Source organism: Typopeltis vanoorti, chromosome 3 (assembly GCF_054136105.1).
Source record: "Typopeltis vanoorti isolate ZY-2024b chromosome 3, IOZ_Tvanoo_1.0, whole genome shotgun sequence".
Lineage (NCBI taxonomy): Eukaryota > Metazoa > Arthropoda > Arachnida > Uropygi > Thelyphonidae > Typopeltis > Typopeltis vanoorti.
The window spans coordinates 37519957-37537948 of record NC_143551.1 but is presented as its reverse complement, the minus strand read 5'-3'; the positions used below and the strand labels follow the sequence as shown (position 1 = coordinate 37537948).

At 36.6% G+C, this 17992-nt stretch overlaps 1 protein-coding gene across 4 annotated transcripts in view; it reads left to right on the top strand.

The window, feature by feature from the left end:
• The window catches only part of Klp10A (kinesin-like protein 10A), a 469762-nt gene that overhangs the window by 124587 nt on the left and 327183 nt on the right, over positions 1 to 17992 (top strand). For 2 of the 4 annotated variants that reach the window (XM_090390589.1, XM_090390591.1), the window contains one exon: positions 2080 to 2250. In XM_090390589.1, the coding sequence (XP_090246715.1) occupies positions 2080 to 2250 (171 nt within the window). Of the gene's footprint in view, positions 1 to 2076; positions 2251 to 17992 lie in introns of all 4 variants that reach the window. The other 2 variants (XM_090390588.1, XM_090390590.1) reach the window with 1 other exon arrangement.

The following is a 17992-nucleotide window of genomic DNA, read 5'->3' as shown; positions in this document are numbered from 1 at the left end:
TGGATGTGAGAATTACAGAGATATTTCTCTGCTGAGCGTTCCTGGTAAGATTTATACAAGTATACTTGAGAAACGGTTGAAGGATTATAGAAGAAAATCTTGGTGAAGAACAAGCTGGATTCAAGCCAAATAGAGGCTATCAGGATCATATTTTCACTTTACAACAAATAGTTGAGAAGTCATGAGAATATAACAAAGATCTGTATTTAAGTTTTGTAGATCTGGAAAAGGCATATGACAAGATGCCAAAAAAGAAGCTATTTAAAACACTACAGTTGTATGGTGTTAGTGGGGCATTATATAAAGCAATACTTAGTCTTTATTTGAGTTGTAAGTCAGCAGTTAGAATTGGAGGAAGTACAGGAAGGTGGTTTAATGGTAAATCTGGTGTCAGCCAAGGATGTACATTATCCCCTCTGTTATTCATTATCTATATGGATCATATTATGAAGGAAAGTGGTATTAAACCTGATATCAAAATTGGACATGTTGATGTCAGCCCTTTCCTTTATGCAAACAATGTTATACTTCTAAATAAATCTGCTGTAAGTCTGCAAGATTCCCTGACTAAATTGAATAACTTGTAATAGATGTGGTATTGAAGGTCAGCAATAACAAGACAATGAAAATAGGCAGAAGCAATGAAATTATCAACTGCATTGTGAATGGAGAACCTATAGAGCAAGTAAAATATTTCAGCTACTTAGGCACAATTTTTAGTGAAGATGGTAAAATAAATATGGAAATAGACAACAGAACCAACAAAACTGGTATGGTAGAAAGTCAACTGAATCAATTTATATGGAATAAGAGAGAAATTAGTCAAAACACTAACAGTATACAAGACAGTGTTCAAACCAATTTTAACTTATGGATCTGAGAACTGGGTTAGAAGTAAAACACTTGACCAAAGACTAGAGACCGCAGATATGAGCGTCCTGAGAAAGATTAGGTGCGTGAGCAGACGGCATCAGTGGCAATATCATATTAAAAATGAGGATATTAGGAAGTACTTGACATTGTTAGCAGAGAATAAGATCCAGAGGAAGACCAAGATATAGGTGGATTGATACGGTAAAAAGTGCCTTAGAAGATAGAAATATAAGATCTGATAATGTTGGAATCTTGATAAGTGATAGATTAGTTTGGAGGAAAATTGTAGATAAGGAGTTCCTAATGATGTAAATTTTTCATGTAGTACTATCATATCCTGTACACCCCTTGAGGGTACATGTCAGGAATTTGATGATGATGAATATTGTATAGACTTTTTTTTTTTTTTGTCATTGTTGGATTAAAGTTGATCTTAAGATGACTATCTCTCAAATTTTTTGTCAGCTTAAACCATACTTTAGTAGAGCATTTCATAGCTATTGGCAACTTTAAAAAATAGTCTCTCTCTCTCTCTCTCTCACACACACACACACACACACACACACACACACACACACACACACACTGATTTCTATATAGCACTGGTTTTCTATGTAATGTCCAAATCATGGTCTGCCAGTTCTGACTTGCCATAATGCTCAGTCATTGTATTTCTTGTGACAACAGAGACGAAATACTAGTCATTAACTAACCTTGAATTCATTCCTAGTGCTGTTTTAATCTCATTTAACCCTAAAAGTGTATTCCCATATATTAAAAAATATCATTATGATACAGTTCACTGCTAATGTTTTTGCCATGCATTTGCTTTGATTTTGCCATCATGAACATACACATCAGGCTATTTTAATAGTCATCCTCAAATGCAAACAGAAGGAAATAAATGTTAGTATGTGTGGGCACTGTGCTTCTTTTATGGAGGTAACCAGTAAGGTAATGTTTTGAATGATTGGGAGACTGAGGAGTGTACTGGCCCAGGATTTGTTCTAATCATAAGAGTTTCTGAAATTTAGTTTTATCTCATTTCATGCTTTTTTTTTAAATTGAAGTAATATAAATCAAATTTATTATATAAATAATCTAACTCCATTAAATACTTTTTATTAATTCTTATATTGCATTATACTTTTTTAGTAATGTATTCTAATGATTTTTATTCTTGTGATCTAACATTTTCTCTAGAAGGATCTTTAAGGTTACGGCAAAACTATAGGAAAACACAAGCTGAAAATGAGTTTATGGACTCCAGTTACCCATCAGTTACTCCATCTATGCCTCCACCTCCACCACCTGCTGCTCCAGCATCTCCAGTGGGTCCTCTTCAACCTATTCAGAAAGCTACAGCACTACCTACTTGTAAGACTGATTCTTTTTCAATTGATAATCTGATATTAAAAATTTATTTTTATATTTCATGGAGAAAAGCAAAATCTGCCTTGTATCTGTTTTATACATACTGTGGGTGAGCTCATCCATGAGGGATGGCCAACCTATAATACTTTTTTTTTTTTTTTTTAAATAACGAAACCGGTGGGGCGATCATAATTAAAAGAAACACACGTATTAACCACAGTGAAAATTATTTAATTGTAGATATTTCATTCCTAAGTATCTTAGGACGTCATCAGTACAGTAGTTTAAAACAATAATAGGAATAACATACAGTTAGGGCGCATGATTACAATAGAATCTCATTAAACGTGCATAACGTGTTACAAAAAACTTAGGATGAAATATTTACAATTAAATAATTTTCACTGTGGTTAATACGTGTGTTTCTTTTAATTTTAATTAATACTTTTAGTACCCATGCATGGACAATAACTAACTTAATTCACATTTAAAAAGTTGTGGGTTTTTGATGCCAATTCTAATGAACAGTGGTCATAGAAGTATTTATAGAAAATGAAGGCCGCAGAGACCGAATGCCTTTTGTGAAAGTGAGTGGAGTGTATTAGTGAGAGGGTTCATCTCTCAATCTAACTGCTCTTTTCTGTATAGAATCTAATATTTTTGTAGAGCTCTTAGGGACACCACCTCAGATATGAGAGTAGTATTCAATGGTCAGGCGGATTTGTGATTTGTATAGGGTTAAGAGCTAAAGTAACACCTCGAGCAAAAGAGAGCCTATTTTTTTTGATGCAGAGGAGGCAATAGTTATATGCTTGGGCCAAGAGAGATTAGAAGTTAATTATTCTGAGATGTGAATCGCATCTTCAATAGAGATTTGAGTATTGTCAAAAGTAAGATTGGAGAACATGATTCTTTTTTGTGGGAAATAATGCAGAGCTGTGTTTTGCTGTCATTGAAGTTGATAATGTTATCCAAACCACATTGATGAATGCTTTGAAGATCAGAATTTAGGTAGTAGATGTTAGATTTCTGGAGGTTGTGGTGAATTGTGAATTTGCAGGGTTTGGCAAATGAAACGGAGTGTAATCGGCTGTCATCAGCAAAACTGTGTACTGGATTGGCAGTCAACTGGAGTAGATTCTTCATGTATAGAAGGAAGAGAATGGGCAAAAGCGAAGTTTGGAGAGACCATTTTAATATTGTGGTAGATTTAGGGGGGGGGGGGGAGGAAAGAAAATAAGAAAGGAAAAAAAAACCTCCTCATTTACATCTGCTTCTACAGACTAATGTTTTTTTTTTTTTGTTTGTTTGTTTTTTTTCTCCCATTATATGTGATGAAAAAAACCTAAAGCCATGATGTGGTCCACCAACAGAGCAGGTGGTGGTATTGAATGTAGTTTGTGTTTATCTAATCCAGGATGGCCAAACTTTTTTTTTTTTTTGCATGTTAACTAATGGCTGAAAATTGTTTGGTAGGTCACTTCCCATTATTGCAATCTACTTCTGCCTTTCCTTCCCATAATATGATGATAATTATAAAGAACAACTTAACACAATATTTTTAATGTCCGAAAATAGTGAAAAACCCGAGATTCCTGGGAGAAAAATTATATGTATATATAATTATATATATTATTGGGTTGGTGACATTGGAGGTGTCATTGAATAAGCCTCTAAACTTGTGCTCCCCATTTTATCGTTATTGTGAGTGTTTTTCATTGAAATTAATCATCAAACAGAAACCTTAACAGTAGGTACTGAGGAGCTCACATATGTCACCCATCTCTGGACAAATGCCATGGAGAAGTTTGGCGAATCTCAAGTGGTTGCAGTTGATATCTCCAAAGCCTTTGATCGGGTCTGGCATAAAGGCTTACTAAGCAAACTACCATCATTCGGTCTGACCGAGGACTTCTGTAGTTGGATTGCTAGCTTTGGACAAACCCCACGTACTCTTTCTGGCAGAAACTCAAATCTCAACTCCCCCAGCAGTATTTATCTCAATCTTCCAAACTACTCACCCTTTAACAACTTTCATCCCAAGGGTCTGTGCATACATCTGCTCTGACATACCTTGCCAGAGAGCACCCAACTTTGACCTTCTTTGGTTGAAAATATCCCTTCCCCACTCAGTCAAATTCCTTTACTGTCTCTATAGCTCCCCCAACACAACTAACCAATCTCTGCTCTTTAATTTCCTTTCCTTAAAAATTGACTTTCTCCAATCCCACTTTCCCAACAGCGAAATGATCCTCCTAGGAAATTTTAATGTCCACAACACTAGCTGGCTTTCCTCCTCCAGTTGTACAGATCTTGCAGGCAGGGATGCTGAAACATTTGCCATCACTAACAACCTTACGCAACTTGTTCAGATGCCCACCAGAATACCAGATAACCCAAACCACTCCCCAAACACCTTAGATCTCTTCTCACCAATGACCCCCTCCAAATACATAGTGAGCCCCCCCCCCTCGGATAATTCTGACCACAATCTGGTGCTCATCTCCTCCCTCATGCAACAACACTTACACAGATACTCCCATACAAGAATAGTTTGGCATTATAACTGTGCCAAGTGGGACAGCCTCTGCAATTTTTATGCCACATTCCCATGGTTGGACTATTGCTTCTGACCTTCCAACCCAAACATATGCACCGAACTTATTATCAAAGTAACCCTCACTGGCATTGAAATATACATTCCACACAGTACTCTGAACTGCCATTCCCTAACTAAACCTGGTTCTCCAAAAGATGTGCCAAGGCTGTACAGATGAAACACCAGACATACCATAACTGGTTGAAATCTAGAACCTCCTCCTCCTTTAGAACTTATAGTGAAGCCTGAAATAGATTCAAAAAAAACAATCACTACTTCCAAAACAGAGTTCTAAAGAGCAAAAAGCAGGAAACTAGCAGCCTCACCAACACTATTCCCACCGTTATCATACCCAGATGGCTCTATTGCATCATCACCCACAGAAAAAGCCAATCTTCTGGTTCCAATTTGCTTCTAATGCATGCATAACTGATGATGGTAAATGTCTCCCAACCATTCCACATTAGACACAAAAAAATCTCCTGGTCCTGATGGCATTCTCCCAATTGTCCTGAAAGTCTGCGCACCAGAACTGACTCCTATCCTATGTCGCCTATATATACTCTCTTACTCCACTGGAATCTATCCCACAAACCAGAAATTGGCTTATATTCAGCCCATTCCCAAAAAAGGTGACAAGTCACTGCCATCCAACTACTGTCCTATCTCGCTTACCCCAGTTCTGTCAAATGTCATGGAGTGGCAGTTGATATATCCAAAGCCTTTGACTGGGTCTGGCACAAAGGCTTAGGCTTACTAAGCAAACTACCATCATTCGGTATGACTCAGGACTTCTGTAGTTGGATTGCCAGCTTTCTGTCTGGATGCACACTGTGTGTGTGTGTGTGTGTGATGGTGAATGGCTCCCTATCCTCTCACCATTCAATTAATGCTGGGGTTCCACAAGGTTCTGTCTCCTCACCAATCCTCTTCCTGCTATATATCAACGACCTACTTCAGTTGACCTCCATCCCAACACACAGTTTTGCAGATGACAGCACACTACACTCCTCGATTTCATTTGATAAACCCTACCCTACCCTACACAACTCACCTCAACTTACAGAACATCAACCACCACCAATTCTGATATCTAAGCCATCCTACAATGTGAGTGGATAACCTCATCAATTTCAATGCTAATAAAACTCAGTTCTGTCTTATTTCCCATAAAAAAAAAAAGAACCATTTTTTCCCAGGATCCTTTTTGATGATACCCAAATTTTCAGGTAGTTTGAGATCTCTCTTCTTGGAACTATCCTCACATCAAACCTCTCCTGGCATAAACACATCGCAACCGTTGCATCCTCAGCTTCAAAAAAAAACTAGGATTTCTCTTTTGCTCAAGATGTTACTTCACCCCCTGAACAACTGTTAACCTTATACAAATCACAGATCTGCCCAGCTATTGAATACTGCTCCCACATATGGGGTGGCGACCCAGAACGCTCTCTCAAAATGCTTGACTCAATACAGAGGAGAGCAATTAGACTTATTAATGACCTATCTCTTACCAACTCTCTCTCTCTCCTCCCCACTTTTGCACAGATGTTTGGTTTCTGCAGCATGTATATTCTACAAATATTTCCTTGGGAAATGCTCTTCTGAAATAACATCAATAATTCCTCCATTTAGTACTAAGCTCGTTGGAACGTGTGTAACTGCTGCTCAACATCCCTTCACAGTACACCTAGAAGCAAACAGAACAAGTTTCTTTTCCTCCTCCCTCATCTCTGCAACTGCTGCATTGTGGAACAGTCTCTCTCATGCTCTGTTTTCCAAGGGATACAATTTACAGTCATTTAAATCAAATGTGAACAAGTTCCTCCTTTCCCAACCGACTATCCATACATGGTACTAATGTACTATAGGTTGATCAACCAACCTCTTGTATACACAAGAGGTTGGTTGATCAACCTATAGTACATTAGTACCATGTATGGATGTATTGGCACAACATTAAAAAAAAAAAAAAAATCTCCTGATAATTATATCCATCTAGATTGTTCATTTTAATAGTTAATATTTGGTCCTTTTTTACTAAATATGATACATTATATTGGATTTTTTATTGGACCATAATTTTGATAAACATATATACATAATTGTTGACAAGTTTCGCCAGCTAGGATCTGTCTGGCTTTTTCAAGACGAGAAAGGTTATATTAACATTAAATGCTGAAACAAAAGAATGCAGTAACCTTTAAAAAATCCAATATAATGTATCATATCTCCTGATAATCATTGATTAGTCATTCCCCTTGCTGTCATTTCCTTAGATGACCATATTAATCTAGATTTGGTTTAATGTTGGTCTTATATATAGGACAAATGGCCTCCTTGTCCAGTTGGAATTTATTTGCATATGCATTTAACGTTAAATACTAAGTTATTTTTCACTGTAGCAGAATATCTTTATAATAAACAATAGCAAACTATCAGACAGTCTCAGCTAATTCATTATTACAGTAAAAATAATAATGCTCTTTTAAAGAAAATTCACTATAACTTTCTGTTTTTACCCATTGTTCATTTATGGTCTGAATTCATTATGTTGAGATTGCATTGAAGAAATTCTTTAAATTTCTTTAAACCATGGTACATTATAAATTAAATACCAAGAAATTATATTCTTGGTTTCGTCCTTTATCTGTGTGTAAGCAAACAAAGTTTGCACATAAAGTATTTTCCCAACTGGGTTACTGTTATACAGGGGCTAATGGCTTCACATCAATTGCCTTAGTATCCAATAATGCAAGGCACATATCCTTACGGACATGTATAATGTTATTCATTATGGGAGGGCTACTACCCAAACCACTTTCAACCTTTATTGAGGTCTCATTCTGGGTATGGATCCCAGTGGCTCTTCCCATAATGCATAGCATTATACAAAGGGGGGAATCTGGAATGTTCTGATAAACACCTAGAACAAAAATGATATTAAAGCAACTTATATAAAACCAAGAAAGAACATATTATTAGCAGAGTTGTGAAGGTTACTTTATATTCTTATATCCTTGTATGTTCTTTCTTGTGGTAATATCAGTTGCTTTAATATCATTTTGTTCTAGGTGTTCTATCAGAAATTTCAAGACCCCCCCCCTTTGTACATGTCAGTAAGGATGTGTCTTGCATTATGGGATATTAAGGCAATTGATGTGAAGTCATTAGTCCCTATATATTTCTAAAATCCGTAACCTCAACTCCAACCTTAATATTGTCCACTACCATTTTCAGTCTACCAAACTCTTTGACAGAAACTCAAATTTTACCCCTCTCCTCCCAGCATTATTCATCGCAATCTTCCAAACTTCACACTCTTTAACTCTTTTCAACCAAAGGTGGCATCTACACTTATATCCACTCTGACATACTGTTGTGTCGACTTTCTACTCATATAACTATCCTTTAGTCTTTGGGTCAGATCCCTGTTAAACTCTTATGGGTATTACGTGGTACCTCTGGGGGACAATGGAATTGCCTCGATCTTGAGGCAACACCAGAGTATCAGAGTGTCTGAGATCTACCTCTCGTAAAACTCCAAGAAAATTTATATTTCGCTGTGCCACTTAGCGCTATTAGATTAAACAATATTATCAATCAAGAGGTGATCTCAAGACAGTACTTAAGTGATACCTTGCAACTTTGCAGACGTGGCCAAACTCTACCTTTCTCTAGTCTCCCGCATAGGTTTGTATTACTTTTATAAGAGGTGCATCGGATTCCAAAAATCACAGATAGTCTTAGTTAGATACAAAAACAAGGTTTATTAGATATCATAAATATGTACATACAATACAATAAGCTTAATTCCCATCTTAAGGGAGTTCCTGACAGTCAGGATAGAGTTAAAACATTACAGTACTATAAGTATACTTAAACTGATAAATCTGTAATTCTCTAAAGTAAGATTCTTATTTATACTCTTAAATATTCATGCATGATTATCACAATAACTCTATTTCTCAGTAGTTCAATCAAACCACACAAGATAGCATTTATATCTTTTACAATCCCTTCATAAATTAGCAATTCCTCACTCTAGACATATTCGTAACCTCCTTTAACATATTATTTATCACAGTAGGAGACAGTAAGATTTAAGGTAACCCTCTCTAAATCATAGCAGCACAGTCCTAATTAATATCATTAATGTTCTTTCTTCTGTGTTTTACAACGTGGCACAAATCTCTCATTCACAATCAGCAAAATACAAATAAAGTCTACTTATCTGCCCTTTTGTTCTGTATCGCGTCAATGGTCTACCGGAATCTGCCTTTCCATAAACGAAATGTCCACGTTCTCCAATCTGGCTTTCTATGGACTGCCGGGCTTATTCCTTCTGTGGGGATACAACTGCCGAGTTTCGCTGCTGCCTTTATCGAACCCCTCTGGAATGGAGGCACTGCCACCCTTCACGGCACTGCCAGATGAATACACCAGGAGATCCAGGAACAAAAAGGCCTCTTGTGAGGGGTGAATGACTCTTTTATTTCCACTTTTCTTTCCCAGCATTTCTTGCATTCCGCGATGTCCAGCCAACACACTCACGTGGTCTTACGTCATGCCGTCCAGCCTTCTCCGCTATCGCACGTGCGCTGATGTCACGCTATTGCTTGGGGTGAGCCACTCCCTCGCATTGCTGCTCCGTGACCTTTGGACTTCACCTTCCCCCCATCTTGAACTTGTGTTAACATTCTATATCTTTTAATACATATTACTTTATAAAACTCTGCTAAAGGTTTACACTTCCATTATTGATTTTTAACTCATTTGTGAGTGGTACTAAATGCATACTTATTTGTTTTCTCATAGTAAAATTTGCTTGTTATATTTATATAGCATTAATTTAATACTCAGAGGCAATCACATGTATTTATATTCCTTTTTTGTTTGGAAACGCATGTTAGACTGTGATATGATTGGAGTTCCTAAAATTCCAATCTATCAGAATCCAACAATACCTTGTCAAAGAGTGGCCAACCTAGAATCACCAACTTTCACCCTCTTTGGTTGACAATCTCCCTTCCCAACTCAGTCATATTCATTTGCTGTCTCTATCACTCCCCCTAATGCCACCAATCATTCTGAGCTCTTTAATTTCCTCTCCTTTAAAATTGATTTTCTTCGGTCCCACTTCCCTAACAGTGAAATCATCCTCCTAGTAGATTTTAATGTCTCAACACCAACTTGCTTTCCTCCTCCAGTTGTACAGATCTAGTGGACAGAGATGCCAAAACATTGGCCCCTCACTAGTGACATTACACAAATTATTCACATGCCAAACAGAATACCAGATAACCTGAACCACTCCCCAATCACCCTAGATCTTTTCCTCACCAGTGATCTTTCCAAATACACAGTGAATGTAGTGAGCCCTAGGTAATTCCAACCACAATCTTCTCCCCTATGCAACAATGCTTTCACAGTCGCTCCCATACAAGAGTAATTTGGTATTATAACTGCTAAGTGGGACAGCTTCCATAACTTCTTTGCCTCATTCCCATGGTTGCAGCATTCCAACCCAAACATATACACCAAATGTATTACTGAAATAATGCTTACTGTCATACATTCACCACCCTATTCTGAACTGCCATCTCCTAAATAAACCATGTTTCTCTAAAAGATGTGGCAAGGCTGTAAGATAAAAAAATCAAGCATACCACAACTGGCTTACATCAAGAACTTCATCCTTCTTTAGTGTTTATACTCAATCCTGAAATAGCTGCAAGAAAACTATCAATGCTCCCAAAAAACATAGCTTGAAAGAGCAAAAATCACGACACCTGCAGCCTGTCCGAATGATAGCCGAGCCTTTTGGTCTCTTGCCAAACACTATTCCCACTCCTATCATACCCAGATGGCTGTATTGCATCATCACCCACAGAAAAAGGCAATCTTTTGGCTTCACACTTTGTCTCCAATGCACACTCAGCTGAAACTGGTAAATGCCCACCAACCATTCTAGATGCTTGAAAGAGATCAGAAAAATATTGTTCATATTGGCCACACAAAAAAAAGTCTTCTGGCCCTGATGGCATTCCTTCAATTGTTTTGAAGGTTTGTGCACCAGAACTGACTCCTGTCCTGTGTTGCCTGTATATATTCCAGTGTTCTCCCCAGAAGTTTTTACCAGATGGGTGAAATGAAGCATTAGCCAGGCGTACAAAAATTTTGAATGAGTTAAGAAAGACCCTTTTTCATAACAAATTAAAATAGTAATTTTATTAGAAATTACTTCAAAGAAGGATAATATTTTATATAGTAATTATAACAAACAAGACTAGGATTTTTCTTATTTTCTCATTAAGTAATGAGAAATCTAGTAATGCTCACAGCTTAAAATTCTATACATTAATTCTTCTCTTCTTCTTAGAAGCCCAGTTGTCAGCAGATTTTTCGTAATTAAAATCTGTTGGATCTGGTCTCTCCAGTGAAATCAGCATCAGATTATTTAGAGTGTTCTGACTGATGCGATTCCTCATACAGGTTTTTATCCTTTTTAATGCAGAGAAACCCCTTTTCACATTCAGCTGTGCTCACAGGTGTGGCCAGTCCAATAGCAGCTAGTTTTTCTAAATTTGGAAAAGACTTGGAGCTCAGATGTTGTTGCTAATTTCTGCAGTATTTGTCTTGGATCTAGATTTTTGTATGACTGTCCATTAATCATTTTTGATGCAACTGTCTATTCTAGTTTAGTACTTTCATAGTTTAAAACTGCAGGACTTCCATTTCTAGAATAATAATCAAAAAGAATCTCAGAAGCCTCATGTTGATCATGACTTTCTGCATTGAAAAGTCTTGAAAAGCAGGAAATGATTGGCATATCTGGAAATCTTGCTTCTCGGTGTTTAATAACTGTGCCTATGTATTTATCATATATTGTAGTCTTAAACATAATCGCATTAGAATCTGAATAATCAATGCGAAAGTCCGAAATTTTGAAAATGACTGTCAGGAGTGTCTTTCAATCCATAATGGATAGTTTTCTGGCTTCTAAGGTTGGCTCTATTTCAATTAAGTCAACATCCTGCCTTGCCATGATCTAGACAAGTTAGATAAATGTGGTAACACACACATCTGAAAGCATCGTTAGTGAAGCTACGAAATTGTATGTTCTGATATATTTACTTAAACCTTCAGCTATGATATCATTTTGTTCAGTGGCCTCTCTTTCCAATACAGCTATAACACCCACCATGCATTCTCTTAGAGACTGTATTGCAGAATCATGAGACAGCCATCTAGTGTCACTAGCCATTTTAAGTTTAATCTGAGGACTGTTCAGTATATTTTGGAGTTTTGTTAAACCAGCCATCCTGACTGAGGAATTTTGGAAGAAGAAAAACAATGGCTTTAAGATATCATTAAACATGACTAAATAAGGCACTTCAGCAGCTACTTGGGCACTAGCAAGAGCCAGTCGGGTGGTTTGCACAATGACAGTTGACCATGAGTCCATCTGTTTTATCTTTGAGCAGTTTTGCAACTCCCTTTTGCTTTCCAATCATGACAGCTGCTCCATCAGATCCTAGGCCCACCAGATTACAAGTTTTTAAGCCTAGACTGTGAAGGGTTTCAATTACTTTGTTAGTTATAGTCTCAGCTTTGCCATCAATGATATTACAAGTTGATACAAAACTAACCCTGACCTCTTTTCTAAGTTGACAACATGTGTAATGTACACAATCAGCTGTTTTAAAACTGAGATGTCTGTAGTTTCATCACATAAAACACTGAAATAATCTGCATAATGTATATTTTTCAGTATTTCAGATCTAATTTCTGATGCTAAAGTATCAATAAACTCTTGCAATAAATTCTTTCTGAGGTATAATGTGCAATTTTACAAACGTTAAGATGTTCTAAGTAGGAACAGCCCATAGCCTTGCAATGTGCAAGCAATTTTTCAAATAATGTATGTGGTAATTCATTTTTTGCTAACCAATACATAGATCTTAAATCCTAAATCTCTCTGCAAGTTAGATTTAGGATCAATTGAAATTGATTTTTCAATTTGCCCTATTCCAGTTTCTTCAAGTATACGTTTTTCAATTATATATGAACAAGAATCAGTGTGTAACTTACTTTGTTCATGGTCAACCAAGCTTTCTTTTTGAAGTCTTCCATGGCATAGTTACCCAAGTCACTTCCTTGTTTGTGGGTTGTCTCTTTCCGTATTTCATACATATGGAACACATCATTCCATTATCTTTCACCACTAACCAATGGAATTTTTTAAACCACTCACTGTTATAACCGATAAGTGGTGTTTAGACGCACATTTTACATTTGAAAAAGACTCTGCAGAAATCGACAATTCTGTTGCTGGTTTGGTGTCTTCGATACTGTGCTTATCGGTTTCATCTTTCTTAAAATAACTTAAGAGTGTGGTTTGCTGACTTGACTTTTTACTCATTATAGGGTAATTTAATAAATACAAAATATCATTGTTATTAAATTAATCAGAACAAATCGCTGAATTGTGCACTGACAGTAATACCTGAGACACACAATGCGCGTTATGTCACAGTTTTACTATTTATAAGTATTAATTACTAGGAATGGGAATTGTATCACTCGAGACTGATGTTATAGTCCTCGAGAGTTTTGAGAATTCCCCGAGATCACAACTATATTTGATGCGCAGGCCTATTTTCTTTTACATAATAAAATATTAAATACTTGACTCACGATCTTCGGACAAAAACCATTATTAAGAAAAATAAATTTAGATTTTTAACATCGATTTTTGCCTTCGATTCAAATTCGCTCAATTGTCACACTTTATTTCTTTCAAACATCAAAATTATGTCTCTTTCGTAAAAGATCTTCTTTGCAACTGATATTGTTGTATTCGAGATCTCAATTTTTGTCGCCTTCTGCATACGGATTGTGTGCATCAAAGTGAATATCTGAAGCTCTTGAGACTGTTGACTGCGCCATTTTATTATAAAGAGATTTGATCTCTGTTACCAATTGTTATCAAGAGGGGGATTATTTATTATTATTATTATCATCATCAACACCCAACCTCCATGGAGTCGGAGGTTCTCACTCCTTTGCTCACACCCTCCTTATACAGTTTCCAGCAATGGCCTCTTGTTCTACTTTCCTCTCCAATTCTATGAATAATCTCTTCCATATCTACCTGATAACAACCCTTGACTAGTTTATATATCTCAATCATATCTCCCCCTCTTCCTTCTATTCACGAGGCTCTACAACTTACGTTCCCTCAATCTGTCATCGTACTTCACATTCCAAAGACCACTAACTACCTTTGTGAATCTTCTCTGTACCCTTTCCAACATATCCTCGTCCCCATGAAAACCTGGCAACCAAATATGTGCACAATAATCCGTATGAGACCTGATCAAGGCCTTATACAATGGAATCATAACCTCTCTATTTCTGTGTCAGGGTTCTCCACATCATTGCCATTATTCGATGTGATGTCTTCAAACTTGTGAAGTAAGATATTCTGAATTCACCGAAGTATAAGTACTCTTACCTCATGCAGTTCAATTTTTGTACCAGCAAAAAAAAGTTTCTTCTACTTCTTTATCTAAGTTGCTAAATTCCGTCTCCATTTCCAAATATCAGAAATAACAGATGATGAAATTTTCAATCAGCATTCCCTTGAACATTCCTATAGAACATCAATATTTTCTTTTATTTACCAATACTTATTTACAGTCTTAACTCCTCTACTTTAAAGGCTCACAGCTCTGCAATTCCTTTTTTTGGAATGTTCTGTTAATATGCTCCCCGACTGTCACATAAAAACTTAATTTCCTAAGAACAAAATTTTGCCGGCCTGCGTTCTTAAACTTCCATAAGGTTGGTCAATTGGTAGAGCCTCTGCTACTAATGGCTCACAAAAACTTAAGCAAGTTTGAGTGCAGTTAGTAGTCGGAAGGGGACTAATTGTTCGATGCTGTTGGCACACTCTCTCTCGATGAGTCTTTGGACTCCCTGGAGGTGTAACATAATAATAATAATAATTAATCTTCTAATAATAATAACTCTCTTTTGTTTATCCTCAGTTCTCTGAAACTGAACGTCTCTTGTTGATTTCGTTACCTCTATACTGAATGCTCTCCTTGTCAGCTGTCAATCACCCATCAAACTCCTCGGCGAGCATGCGCACTCCATGAAAGTGGCAAGAAAGAAGCTGATGTGGTCTCCATTAGCGTTACGAGAATGTCTTTACAAAATATGGCACTTAATAATTTTAAACCACAATAAAATTTCTGAAAGTAATACTTAATTAATTATACATAATTATGTATAAAAAATTAATACATAATTAAAAAGTACATAATTTTTTTTGAAATGCTTCACATTTCATTTTGACAAAATAACATCAATAACGTGCATATCACAAGTGCCGACAGTGCATGTTATGAAACCAAAACTAACATAAACAATTTGTAAAAATATTCAGAATTTTAAATTATGACCATTTTTACAGGTGTGCATCAAAGTGAATATCCGAAGCTCTCGAGATTGGCTTGCAATGCAAGAAATTGATCACTTGTTCCATTCTTTTTCATTATCCATTCTTGTTCATTATTTAGCCATGTTAATTCACATCATTAATTAGCTGGGCGGTCAGTAAAACGACCCGGGCGGTTTGCCCATTCAAAAGGTCCTGGGGAGAATATAGAATATTCACTTATTCCACTGGAATCTGTTCCACAGCCTGGAAATTAGCCTATATTCAATCCATTCCCATGAAGAGCAGCAAATCACTGGCATCAAAATACTGCCCTATTTCACTCACCTCAGTCGTATCTAAAGTAATATAATGGAGTAAAGTAATGGAGAGATATCCATCAACTCCCAACTCCTACACTACCTTCAAGGCACCAGCTAATAAACGACTGCTGCCAGTATGAATTCAATTGCTGCTGATCAACAGGAGATCTACTCACATATATCATTCATCTCTGGGCACATGGAGAGGTTTGGTAACTCTCAAGTGGTTGCACTTGATATCTTCAGAGCTTTTGATCAGGTATGGCACAGACTTGCTAAGCAAACTCCCACCATATTTACCTGTCTCGGGATTTCTGCAGTTTGATTGCCAGCTTTCTGTCTGGATGCACACTATGTGTGATGGTGGATCATTCCCTTATCCTTATACCATTCAACTAATGCCAGGGTTCCATAAGGGTCTCTTCCTTCTATATATCAGTGACCTACTTCAGTTGATCTCCAACTCAATACACAGTTTTGCAGATGATAGCACATTGCACTCCTCCCTTTTATTTTATAAACCTTACTCTACTCTTAATCACCACTGCCATCAATTCTGATCTCCAAGCCATCCTCTAATGATAGATAACCTCATCAATTTCAGTGCTAGTAAAACCCAGTTCTGTCTTATTTCTCACCAAAAAAAAAAAATCCATTTTCTCCCAGTATTATTTTTGACAACACTCAAATTTCCACACAAGATGAGATTTCTCTTCTTGGAATCACCCTGACATCAAGCCTCTCCTGGCATAAACACATCGCAACCATTGTATCTTCAGCTTCTACAAACTAGGATTTCTCTTTTGCTCAAGACATGACTTCTTTACCACTGAACAGCTGTTAATCTTATACAAATCTACCCAAGTGTGGCTCCTAAAAGCTTCCTCAAAATGCTTGACTCAGTACAAAAGAGGGCAATTAGATTGATTTATAACCCATCTTTTACCAACTCACTCCACCCATTTTCTCACATGTGTTTGGTTTCTGCAATATGTGTATTCTGTAAATATTTCTATGGCAAATGTTCATCTGAAATAGCATCAATAATTCCTCCACTCAGTACTAAGTCCATTGGAATATGTGCATCTGCCCCCAACATCCTTTCACGGTACACCTTGAAACTCACAGAGCAAGTTTCTTTTCCCTCTTCCTTTATTCTTGCTACTACTGTATTGTGAAACAGTCTTCTCTGTGATGTGTTTCCCAAGGAATACAATCTTATGGCTTTTAAATCAAATGTAAATTAGTTTCTCCTTTCATAACCTATACATGTTACTTAACACACTCTTGATTGATTAACCAACCTCATATATGGGCTCCACATAAATACAAGTATCCCAGTTGTGAAGATACTTCATGCATAGCCTTTGTTTGCTTACACTTTTATAAAGGATGAAACTAATAATATAATTTCTTGTTATCTGTAATTTATAGTATAACCAAGTGAAAAAACTTGGTTATACTATATATATATATATATACTATAATCTAACTCCAGTCTAGATTATTTTAATAATAAGGTCTGACACCTTTTGGCTACTTCTATATTCGAAATATACGACTGCTGCATTACTTCAACCTTGGTATCTCTTCTTGGTCTGGCTGCTGTGATGAGATCTCAATTCCCTGCTCAGTTGTGCATAATAAATGTTATAGACATTACAGAAGCTGAAGAAAAGCAATTATATGGTAAGCCTGTGCAATATTTTTGGTCCAGCTGATACCAAGAAGTTAAAAAGGAGTTTTTTCAACTATCAAAAGAAGCATGGAGGTTTTAAGCTTCCAGTCTTGAAATTCTGCTATTTAAGCAATACAGCTTCAAAAATCCATAAAATGTTGCAGACCAATCACACATGTACAAACCTTCTCTGTTACTACCTAGGTTTTCATCTTCCCCTGTTTGGAGTAAATTAATATAAAGGTCCAAAAGCTGAAGTTGTTTTTGAATATTACAACATTCTGTGCTTAACTCTAAGATTGCTACAACATTCTGGCATTGCATTCTTTCCATTAATAAAAGTAAAATTTAGCTACAAACTTCCACAGTTTGGTACTGACAACAATACTTTATTTTCCAACTTAAGTTCCAAGGATATCCCAACAGGAGGGATCTTGCTTGGAGAATTACATATGGTTACATTCCAGTCAATACCATCAAATGGAGGTACTTTAAAATAGGAGATCCAATCTGCGACGTCTGTTGCTGATTGGAAACAGCAGAACATGCATTCTACAGCTGCCATCCTGTCCTGCTTATTTGGAATAAATTATGTAATGTGTTGGGCATTCCATTACTTACAGAGCAGGTTTTTTTTCTTCAATACTCACCACCTATCAGCAGTGGAAAGAGAATTTTTTAATTTTTTTTTTTTTTTA